Below are 12747 nucleotides of genomic sequence, written 5' to 3'. Positions count from 1 at the left end.
TGAAATATTAAATCCATGAGGTTTAGGTACCAGGATTTAGTATACCACATCAATGATGAGAAATATTAATATACTTTAGAATTAAAACAAAAAACTTAATATGTAGCTTTATTATAATTAAGCATGCTTTGTTAAGAATGTAAGCACAAATAGTTTAAACATAGCTATTGAACTTATAAAAATATATATCTGTTACATTTATATCTCAGTCTGGTGTTGATTAAGTCATTGTGTTGATTGTAGGTAGATACCTTTTTGTCTGATTATGGGATACCCCTCTCAGATTTGTCTTAAACTTAAAGAATTTTAAATGGCTGAGAGACCTAAAGGGTCATTTAGTTCTGTTCTGATTAAAACAAAAATATTTATATATAGAAAGATCACTCTTGCTTGGCTGACTGACCATTCCCTACTGTTGAGGAAACATTCTTTCCTGCTGCTCCTACTGAAGCTGAAATTAATCTCATCTTTTTGGAAAGTTTGTTTTTGTTTTCCTTTGCTTTTTAATTACTCAGTTCAGGGGGTCTGGGATGGTGATGTCCAGGCTCTTGCTTTCAAACCATCATTATGTGTCCCTGACATAGTTTGGGATTTGGTCTGAATTATGAAACTGGAAATTTGTTTCCTGCGCTAGCCGAGCAAAGCCTTTGAAGGCTCATTATATAACTGAAAGTATACCTGAAACATTATTCCTCCATAAAAACAATGTCATAAACTATGATAAGTCATTACAGAACAATTACGATTACCTAGTTCAGGTATACTTTCAGTTATATAATGAGCCTTCAAAGGCTTTGCTCGGCTAGCGCAGGAAACAAATTTCCAGTTTCATAATTCAGACCAAATCCCAAACTATGTCAGGGACACATAATGTTTCATGTTCCATAGAACAGAAAGTGAGTAATGGAGCACAACTTTTTCATAATTGGAGGTAGTTCTGTATAATCTATTTAAAAATTTTAAAGTTGTGAATTTTTTTGCTGTTTATTTTTAAAACTATCTCAATCAGATGATACCACACTGAAATAGTGAAAGCCACTGTTAACATTAGGTATGTGGATTTTGCTATTTTTAGGAAGGACAGAATTATGTAGGAATTGAAGATATTATTGGTTCTCTTCAAGATGATGTCACTGATATTAAGAAACAGGCTGAAATTGCTCACTTATGTATTGCATCTCTTGCTGACCCCCAGGAAGCTATTGCTTGTTTAGAATTAAAGTTTAATCAAGTTAAAGCTGAATTAGCTAAAACCAAAGAAGAATTAACCAAAACCCAGGAAGAGTTAAAAAAGAGAGAAAATGGTAAGTGGATGTATTTTACCCCTATGTAGATGTTATAAATTCATAAAAAAACAGTTGGTAAGTATGAGATTTATGCAGCTTATTTACCAAGTGGCCAGAAAATGATGGCGGTAATGTATTTAATATTTTACCATTTGTATGAGTTTATAGTAACTTACTAGTACAAATATTTTTTTGCTTTTCTTTACTTTTAAACCAATGTTACTAGAAAACAGGCTTCTCAAAAAACACCAAAAACTAAGTACAGCTTTATCAGCAAATTAAGAAATCTCATAGGAAATTGTATAGCTGTAAATTTTGTCTATATATATATTATATATTTACTTAAATATAAATATATTTATATTTATATAAATATAAATATATATATGTATATATATGTGTGTGTGTATATATATATATGGTTTGTCACATCTGAGTTTCAAGTGTTAGATGAAATACTCTGCCCTTTTCTGTGTGAAACAAGATGGGTGGAAAATAACAGGTAAGTGATGTCTCATTCTGAAGTGTATCAGAAAGGTACCAGCTAATTCTTTTCTGACATTATACCAGAAATTTTTTACTATTGAGCATACGTGTTTCATTTTTACCCTAAGTTTTGAAAGTGGCTTTTTCAGAAACATTACTCTCTGGTGGTAGAATTTGTAGCTAAGTGCTTGTGTGCTTCTAGTGCTGTGAAAATCCTTTTTCCTGAGTATAACAATAAAGCGTCTACTATAGCAGCTTATGTTTCATGATTATTCAGTGATATATTTTTTTAGGTGCTTAGATATTCATTTTTAATATTCTTATTTTTTCAGAATCAGAAATTAATTTAAATTCATTGGTTCAAGAGCTTGAGAAGTCTATTAAGGTAATACTTTTAAGTTTTATTTTGTCTTGATAAGGAAATTAATAATTAAGTAAAATAAGCAGCATGAATTATGACTAGGTATGTCTATTTTAAAAATAAAGTAATAAATGAATGTGATAAAAAAAATTGATGAGCATAAGTGCCTTCACCCTCATACCTCTTTCCAAAGATGGCCTCTGGAAAGTTTCTTTAGTCTTTCCAGAAAAGGTGTGTGTGTGTGTGTGTGTGTGTGTGTGTGTGTGTATGTGTGTATATATATATATATATATATATATATATATGAAGCAAACACACTTTTAAAAAAATTTGTACAAATGGGATTGTAGTTCTGTGTCTTGCTTTCTTCCCTTAGAAGACATCTTAGAGATAATTGTATGGCAGCACATACAGATCTATGTCATTCTTTTACTAGGTTTATTGTGTTGGTTAGATATATTTAAATGGTGTTTATTTTGTCTGAAGTTACTGAGTGTTCTAAAATTTAGGATATGGCCTGAGCAGTGTGCAGCATTGGAATCCTGAAAATCTCTAGCACTTTGTACCTTCAGATCAGATAATTACTCTAAATGGTTGTAGATGAATTTGACATTGATAGATATAAATATGAAATTGCAGGTATACATAGAGGTGAAGTGAATTTAAAATTCTAAACTTAATATTTTTCCTGACCTTCTCTTAACTTACATTTGTCCTTCTAAAGAACTGAATATTTTAAGATATGATCAGATATAAATAATTCAAGATCTTGGTATCTAATACCCAGTACTTAAAAAGGTAACCAAAATAATGTACTTAGTACAAGACATTACAGTTATTGTTTACACAATTCGTGATCTTTTCCTTTTCCTTTATTTTTTCTAGTTACAAAAATAGCTGCTAGTTGTAAAAATTCAGCTATACTAAACTATGTAAAGTAGAAAGTACAGTAGTACCCCATAATGTCTCTCCTACATCAAAACCAAAACAAAACCAACTTGGCTGGTAGCTCTTTGAGACTTTTATATATATCCATTTTTATAGAACATTTACTATGAACTCTTAAGTTCTTTACATATATTTACTTGTTTAAATCTCAGAACAATCTTATGATGTAGATACTGTTATTTTTTATTTTTATGGAGGTGTCAAATAACTTGCCTAGGGTTAAGAGAACTTAACCTCATGGTGTTGATTAACTGTTGATCTAGGGTCACTGTTCCAAAGGTTGTTTTGAAAGCAGACTCTTAATGATTAAAAGTTTGTTTTGCATGGTTCTTTAGCATCCTTCCTACCAAGCATACCCTAGGCAGAAAACATTCCTTTGAATAACTGAGATTTGTGGAGGATGGATTTTCTTGGTGAAGATTGTATAATTTGAAGGAGGAAAAAAATGACTAGGTGATTATGATAAGTCTGAGAGTGGAAGAGGAGACAACTTGAAATTGTCATGGTCTGTTTGAAAACTCAAAGTTTGTCAGAGGTCTGATCCCTCTACCCCAGGATTTTGTCATTTATCAGCGACACCAAGGGACTAATTGTGAAAAAGCATGTAGGTTGTTCTTTATGATATCCTTTGTTTAGGGATATCTAAAAGGACTTTGCTTTTTTTTTTTTTTTGTAATAATGCATTACTTTTTGACTTAAAGTCATTTTATCTATGTCTCTTAAGAACATTTGCTGATTTTACGATGTAAAATGATGTTTTGTTTTCTCATATAGTTTTTTTTTTCCCCCCAAAAATGGATTGCTACCAGTATGTAGGGATTTAATTAATCTCTGCTTTTAAAAAAATCTCTGCCTTTACCATACTTTTAATTACTTTATAAACATACACTTAACTGCTAAGGTTTCACCCTTCCTCTTTCTGGGTACCTTTTCTTCTGCTGTCCTTTTAGGGAGGCATAGTCTTTGCCTTAAAAAATAAAAATCTAAATGGCTTTTATCATCTAGATAAACTAGGAACTCATTTTTTTTGGTTTTTTTTGTTTGTTTGTTTCCACCTGCAGAAGGATTCACATTTATTGGTTCAAATACAGTACCTAACATTTGCTAAACATGCATTTCACACTACTTGGTCACATCTCCACAGGTAGTCAATGCACAGAAGAGGGTCCATCCTTTGCCAGATGGTAGGGTGGGAGGTAGCAGAGGGACTGGGTAGCAGAGCTTGCCAACTATCATTTGGTCATGAAAGGTTGATGGAGCCAGGTTGGTGGGCAGCCCTTGTCCAGCCCGCTGGGGACAAGGGCCCAGAGACATCCTGTTTGCTTGGCTCATATACAGGACTGTGGGTAGAGGTGGGCCTCAGGTAGGCAGCCCAGGGGTAGGCTCACGGATGCATGTTGCCACCGGAGCTCTGAAGGTGGTGTCATGGGAGGTGGTGCTAGGAGTTCACTTTTAAAGCAGTGTGTAGACTGTGTATCTTTGATATACATAAGCTAGAAGCTAAGGCTAGAACCTTTTCTGCGACTTGTGAACAAACTAACAAAGACATTGTTACTTTGAGAAGCTTTGGTTGTAAAACAATTGATGAGTTTCTCCAGTTACTCAAGATTCCTCAAGATTTTAAGTAAAAGTACCTATAAGAAACAATTTTGTCATAGTGTTTTCATATTTTTCTTTTCAAAGCACATTTTGTTTATGACTTAGGGTAAGTGTTTTAGGGTTCTGTGGTTATTTGCAAATAAGTCTCTAACCCACCTGATTCCCTTAGAAAATCTAAAGATGAATTTGTTTTTAGTATCGGGGTGAAACTGCACACTTAACAAGTTTTTTTTTGTCCTTAGTGAATGTACAAGTTAGTTAATATTGCTCACTTCCTAGAGCCATTGGTTATTTTAGGGTGAGATTTAAGAAATAACTTAGAAAATGTTTCAATAAACTTGAAAATAAAATTTTTATGATACAGTATTGAATCATAATTTATATAGTTCTTAAATGTATTATAGCTTTCTATATGTGAACTAATTTTAATTTATTTTACTTTAGGACAATGCTGATACATCTACTTTAATAATAAACAATAAATTGGTTTGTAATGAAATGATTGAAATGTCTAAGGACAGCAAAACTAAAACCTATTCAGGAAGAAAAAGATTAAATGAAATTGAACTTCAACAAGATGAACCACCAGCAAAGAAAGGTACTCTTCAGCTGCTAGCAGGAGGCTTTTAAGAAAACTAACTCCTAAACCAGGAAACAGAAGAGTTGTAAAGAGAAGGAAATTTACTTATCTAAGGAAAAAAAACTGAGAAAATATAAATGTCCCTAAGTTTTACACTAACATGTTATAAACTGTCTAGAGGATGGGTATATTTAAAGCTGCCTTTATTTTAATAAGTATGTTTTTAGATATTGTGCTTTTATCACTTTAACATGGCAATAATTCTTTTACTTCTGTGCCTATAGTAGTTAAAAGTCATCATTTTCATCTTCATGATTATAGTACATTTTCTGCCAAAATTTCTCCACATTGTTTTTTCATTTGAAGAAAAAGCCATTTGACAGTAAGACTTTGAGCTAAACATTACTAAAGACAAATGTGGTCAAGTTTTGTCTTCTATGAAATTACTAAAAAAAAAGTGGGCACATGCTTCTCTATACTATACACCCCTGTTTATATGGAAGAACATGGCAGCTTTCACCTTGTCTCTAAGCTATTCATTCTGTCTTTTGGAAAACTTTTACAGTCTGATACAGGGAGGGAGGCCTTTCTAAGAGAAGGTGCATTAGCTTTAGAAACCTAATTAGCAGAAAGAGAAAAACAAATCTCGTATATTAATGCATATATGCGGAATCTGAAAAAATTGCTAGAGACGATCTTATTTACAAAGCAGAAATAGAAACAGAGACGCAGAGAACAAACATATGGATACCAAGGGGGAAGGGGTGTGTGGGATGAATTGGGAGATTGGGATTGACATATATACACTACTGATACTATATATATGAAACACATAACTAATGAGAACCTACTGTATAGCACAGGGAACTCTACTCAGTGCTCTGTGGTGACCTAAATGAGAAGGAAATCCAAAAAAGAGGGGATATATGTATACATATAGCTGATTCACTTTGCTGTACAGTATAAACTAACACAATATTGTAAAGCAACTACACCCCAATAAAATTTTTTTAAAAGATGGATTTAGAATGTTATTAATATTTATGAGTAATAATATATTATGAATTATGAACCAAAGAAACCTAGTTAGCTGCTTCACCTTGAGAAAAATGGATAAATTAAGTCTTTCTTTGGTCATGAGTAAAATAAGTTAAATATACCTGCCTCCTGAGGTTGTTAAGAATAAAAACAATTGGGTAATACAACAATATAATAAACACCTCATAGAACCTCAGTAAAATTAATGTTTTCAAAAGTAGATAACTTAAAGGATAATATAGCACTAGATATATTAATCCAATAAAGTGTGAGCTAATAGATTGAGACTAATATGCATGGTCACCTTCTGTTATCATTGAAGGAGTGAGACCTTAGCTACAGGGAGTATGACCTTGTTATGATCTCCATAGCACTGTTCCTCTAGTTTTTCACCTTGATCGGTGCCACAGAGTAGTTGAGAATATAGGGTAGTTGAGAATGCAGGAACAGTAGATCACTAGGAAGTGGAAGTGAAAGTTGGCAGAAGCGAGTGATCTACGTGGTATGACTAATCCTAAGGGTAACCCATTCATGAAGAAGGTGATTGTATAATAACTCTAGTTGTTAGTGACAAATAATTTGGATATGGGTAGATTTAAGTAAGTTTAGGTAATATAAAGTATTTTTTTTTCCTCCTTAAATTCGTAACCACTGTGGCTATTTCTCAATTATTTGTTGTTAGAGACTAAAGGGACTACATAAAGGATCATAAAATTGTAGCTATAGCCCCCCTTCTTCCCCTCTACCTGCTACTAAAAAATCTCCAGAACAAAATATGTGACTCCTATAAATACTAGGATAGGATTAGGGGGTTGATAGTTTTACTGAATATATGTTTTCTGTTCTTAAAGGGAATGCAAAGCCATTTCCCTATGAAAGTGAATTTACTTGTTTGAGGTCACTGTATCTGTACTTTGGGAAGCTGATAACCATGTAAACGGTTCAAGAAATAAGCCTTCAGAATAGTGATAAAGGAGACAAACTAGAGATATGCTACAATCTGCTTACCTGTAACTTTTCAACCAGAACTAATTTTTGTAGCAAAATATAGGTAAGCAGTATAAGTATAGGTTGAATGTGATAGAAATATTGAATTAAAGTAATTATCTTTCTATTTATGTTTACTTTTTATGTTAACCTATATTAGGTTTATATACAGTAAAACCTATTTCATCTTTATTGCTAGACTAATGCTTTAATTTCTCACTGACAAGGCTGTTCTGAATATGTTCTATGAATCTTTTGATATAAAACATAAAAATTTCTGAAAGAATAATATGAATGAATATCTGAACAAGAAAATCAGGTGCAAAACAAATTATCTGAAGTACCTTATGTAATTATCCTAGTTATTTTTTTTAAATAAATTTATTTATTTATTTTTGGCTGCATTGGGTCTTTGTCGCTGTGCGCATGCTTTCTCTAGTTATGGTGCGTGGGCTTCTCATTGCGGTGGCTTCTCTTGTTGCGGAGCACAGGGTCTAGGCACATAGGCTTCAGTAGTTGTGGCACACGGGCTTAATTGCTCCGCGGCATGTGGGATCTTCCTGGACCAGGGCTTGAACCCGTGTCTCCTGCATTGGCAGGTGGATTCTTAACCACTGCACCACCAGGGAAGTCCTATCCCAGTTATTGAAATACAGTAAAATTAAGAGAACAACATTACTTGATCACAAAAGCTTTATTGCACTTACTGTAATTCACTTCAGGGTTTAGGGACTATATCCATATAGTATACATGACTCAAATCTCTTCTCAGGTATTCAGGATTTATTTGTGAGCTCTGAATTTCTGATTGTTGTCATTTTTAACTTGCTTAGATCCCATCTTTCTCTCCTGATAAAGGGTTCAGACATCTTTATAACTTGTCTTCTTAAAGGGCAAAAAGATTAGTCATTTCCACTGATGAAGTCATAGGTGAGAAAATTACATCATAAGTTCAGAATTACTTAAAGGGAAAGTAGAACAGAGGTATGAATCAGTGGAAAAGCCAGTTATTCCACTTTGGGATGACTTGCCACAGCTTTGTAAGATGTTAGGAGACAATCTGATAAAAGTAATGCACTGGTTGAACATTATTTTTAAAAATTCATAAGAGTAAATGGGCAAGTTTGTTGTAAACGTAAATAGGGGTGAATCTCTAAGTTTCCAGAGTAGATGGAATCCTTAGAATAAACTGAAGGAACTAAATTAGGAAAATGTAAGTACAAACATAGGAAAATCATCAAAAATAAACTCAACAGCTTTTCAGAAAGCAGGCTATAGAGCAGGGGTAATGCCATGTTTTTCCTGTCCTTTTTGAGGCAGAAGAGACAATGTAAGTTATAGGTAGTAAAACCTTGTCCAATGAGCTTTTAAAGTTAGTCTGTTAAAGAGATCTTGGAATCCTGTTATGGGATTACGTAATTACTGCTGCCCAAGAGCATTTAAACAATCCGGTGAAGGAAAAGAATATGGATTGTATTTGAAAAATGGAAACTTACAAATAAAACTTGCTTTCACATGTATACTACTGAATGTAAAATTGGATAAATTCTTGGATGGAGTAGGGAGGTGAGATTTCCAAATTATATAGTGATTTTTGGGGTGAGGGGATACTCTCACTGGGGACATCAGTATCTTGAGAGGACTGGGATTTTTTTCTCAGCCTTACTGAGGTACAATTGACCAATAATTTTGTAATATATTTAAAATGTTTAACATGATTTGATATACATTGTGAAAAGTTTCCCACCTTATCACCATTAATTAATACATCTGTCACCTCACTTATTCACCTATTTTCCCCCTCTTTTTTCTTTTTTGGTGAGAACAGTTAAGTTATACTCTCTAGGCAAATTTCAGTTATACAATACAATGTTATCAATTATAGTCACCGTATTATACTTAGATCCTATGACCTTATTCATCTTAAACTGAAAAATTATACCCTTTTACAAGCCTCTCCCTATTTTCATCACCCCTCATCCCCTGACAACCACCGTTCTACTCTCTGTTTCTATGGGTTGGATCTTTTTTTCTCCTCGTACTGATACCATACAATATTTTTCTTTCTCTATGTGACTTATTTCACTTATTTCACATAATGCCCTCCAAGTTCATCCATGTCATTGCAAATGGCAGGATTTCCTTCTTATTTAGGCTGAATAATAATAGTCCATTGTATACATATTTATTCCACATTTAAAAAAATCCATACATCCATCCACGGACACTTAGGTTGTTTCCATGTCCTGGCTATTGTAAAAAATGTTGCAATGAACATAGAGCATGAACTTGCATGAACTTTGAGATAGTAATTTCATTTCCTTTGGATATATACTCAGAAGTGGGATTGTTAGCTCATAAGATAGTTCTATATTTAATTTTTTGAGGAACCTTTATACTGTTTTTCTAGTGGTTGTACTACTTTATATTCCCATCAACTGTGTGCAGATTCCCTTCTCCCCTCATCCTTGCCAGCATTTGTTATCTCTTTTTTTTTTTTTTTTTTTTTGCCCGCGCCGTGTGGCATGTGGGATGTGGGATCTTAGTTCCCTGACCAGGGATCAAACCCGTGTCCCCTGCATTGGGAGCGCGGAGTCTTATCCGCTGGACCACCAGGGAAGTCCCTGTTATCTCTTTTTGATAATAGACAGCCTAACGCGTGTTAAGTGATATCTCACTGTAGTTTTGATTTGCATTTCCCTAATGATTAGTGATGTTGAACACCTTTTCCTGTACCTGTTGACTATTTGTATGTCTTCTTTGGAAAAGTGTCTGTTTAGTTCCTCTGCCCATTTTTAAATTGGATTGTTTGGCTTTTTGACTGTTGAGTTGTATGAGTTCCCTATATATTTTGGATATTAACCCCTTGTCAGATAGACGGTTTGCAAATATTTTCTCCCATTCCACGGGTTGCCTTTTCATTTTGTTGACTGATTCATTTGCTGTGTAGAAGCTTTTTAGTTTGATATAGTTTCACTTATTTATTTTTTGCTTTTGATGCTCAAGCTTTTGGTGTAATATCTAAAACCTGTTGCATAGTCCAGTATCAAGGAGCTTTTCTCCTATGTTTTCTTCTAGGAGTTTTATGATTTCAGGTGCTATGTTTTAAGTTCTTCATCCATTTTGAGTTAATTTTTATAAGTGGAGTAAGATAGGAGTTCAATTTCATTCTTTTGCATGTGGATATCCAGTTTTCCCAACACAATATTGAAGAGACTGTCCTTTTCCATTGAGTATTCTTGGCTTTCTTGTTAAATAAGCTGGACATATGTGTGTGGGTTTAATTTTGGGCTTTTGAAACTATTTCATTGGTCTATGAATCTGGTTTTATGCCAGTACCATACTGTTTTGATTACTGTAGCTTTATAGTATAGTTGAAATTAGAAAGTGTAATGCCTCCAACCTTTTTCTTTCTCAAGATTGCTTTTGCTATTCGGGTCTTTTGTGGTTCCATGTGAATTTTTAGATTGCTGTTCTATTTCTGTGAAAAATGCCATTGGAAATTTGATAGGTATTGAATTGAACTTGTAGATTACTTTGGGTAATATGGACATCTTAACAATATTAATTCTTCTAATCCATGAACATGGAATATCTTTCCTTATTTTGTATGTCTTTTTTCATTCTCTTTCACCAGTGTTTTATAGTTTTCAGTGTAGAGGTTTTCACCACCTTGGTTAAAGTTATTCCTAAATATTTTATTCTTTTTTATGCTATTGTAAATAGGTTTTCTTTTCTTATTTTCTCTTTCTGATAGTTTGTTGTTAGTGTACAGTTTTTTGTTTTGTATAGTGTTTCTTGTATATTGATTTTGTATCTTCCAACTTTAGTGAATTTCTGTATTCTAAAGGTTTTCTGGTGGAGTCTTTAGGATTTTCTATAATATAAAATTCTGTCATCTGTAAACAGACAGTTTTACTTCTTCCTTGCCAATCTGGATACAGTTTGTTTCTTTTTCTTGCCTGATTCTCTGGCTCAGATTTCCAGTACTAATGTTAAATAGAAATAGTGAGAGTGGACATACTTGTTTTGTTCTTGATCTTAGAGGAAAAGCTTTCAGGTTTTCATGGTTGAGGATGACATTAGCTGTGGGTTTGTCATATATGGCTTTTATTATGTTGAGGTATGTTCCCTCTCCAGTCTGTTGAGAGTTTTTATCATGAAGGATGTTGAATTTTGTTAAATACTCTTTCTGCAGCTAGTGAAGTGATCATATGATTTTTATTCTTCATTTTATTAATAGAGTATATCACATTTACTGATTTGCATATATTGAACTATCCTTGCATCTCTGAGATAAATCTCCCTTGATCATGGTGTATGATCCTTTTAATGTGCTGTTGAATTCAATTTGCTGATATTTTGTTGAGGATGTTTCCATCTATGTTCATCAGTGATATTGACCTGTAATTTTCTTTTTTCTAGTGTCCTTGTCTAACTTTTTTATTTGGGTAATGCTGGGAGAGAGCTGTGATTTTAATTTATCAAATGGGGTCATAAGATTAAAAATCTTGTACAGTCACTTAAGTTTTTTCCCCCACATTATATAATAGTATCTGAAAGACCTTTCATAAATGCTTGTGCTTTTTCTTTATTTTTCTCACAATGTCAACTGTGATTAGCATATAGGAAGATAGAAACCTATTTGTATGTAGGATAGTAGATTTAATTTAAATATCTTTTTATGATCTTGAAAATGCCTTCTTAATTGAACAGATTCATTACATAGGGTACTATTATCTCTCATCTAGGCTGCATGAGAGCCTGCCACAGACAGGAGGAAAAACTTAAGGGCTTGTATGTCATTACTGTGTGATATTTGACATTTATCTCTTATGGAACAGTTACATGTAGGGCTGCCATATAGGGGCTTAGTAATGACGCAAACTGATATGTTTAGATCCCAAATGTTATTACACGGGTGACTATCAAGGTCTTCCAGAAATTTAGAAAAATAGATTCCTGGAGTAGTGTGCATGTACCCTCAAAGTGTTTGCGTGTACAATACATTCCAGATTTATCAAGTCAGTATGTTTGGTATTTGTTCTCAGGAATCTATATTATAAGCTCTTTTGCCAATTCTCTAAAACTAGAGAACCACTGTTATAAAAAAGGCGCTGTAAAGAGAACAGCTTAAAATTTAAAACAAAATTGCACTAAAGTAACCAAGTTAATATAACTGAGGCATGTTAGATTATAAATTTGCACATATCTAGAACCAGAATAGTTTACTGATGACAAAAGTTATGTTTTTCTGATATAATGATACGTCTTAGAGATAGAAAAGGAGAACATAAGCTATGTAGCTAAATTTCAAAAATAATTCATTTACGGGGACCTCCATGGTGGTCCAGTGGGTAAGACTGCAGTCCCAATGCAGGGGGCCTGGGTTCAATCCCTGGTCAGTGAACTAGATCCTGCATGCATGCTGCAACTAAGAGTCCGCATGCTGCAACTAAGAA

General features: G+C 33.5%; 1 protein-coding gene across 6 annotated transcripts in view; it reads left to right on the top strand.

The window, feature by feature from the left end:
- KIF20B (kinesin family member 20B) overlaps positions 1-12747 on the top strand; it is a 74847-nt gene that overhangs the window by 26112 nt on the left and 35988 nt on the right. For 4 of the 6 annotated variants that reach the window (XM_060286495.1, XM_060286493.1, XM_060286491.1 and 1 more), the window contains 3 exons: positions 1076-1304; positions 2105-2157; positions 5125-5278. In XM_060286495.1, coding sequence (XP_060142478.1) covers positions 1076-1304; positions 2105-2157; positions 5125-5278 — 436 coding nt within the window. The remainder of the gene's footprint in view (positions 1-1075; positions 1305-2104; positions 2158-5124; positions 5279-12747) is intronic. The other 2 variants (XM_060286496.1, XM_060286494.1) reach the window with 1 other exon arrangement.

This window comes from Globicephala melas, chromosome 16 (assembly GCF_963455315.2).
Source record: "Globicephala melas chromosome 16, mGloMel1.2, whole genome shotgun sequence".
In the NCBI taxonomy this organism is placed as follows: Eukaryota; Metazoa; Chordata; class Mammalia; order Artiodactyla; family Delphinidae; genus Globicephala; species Globicephala melas.
Note: the sequence above shows the minus strand (reverse complement) of the source record. Positions and strands in the feature narration are given on the sequence as shown.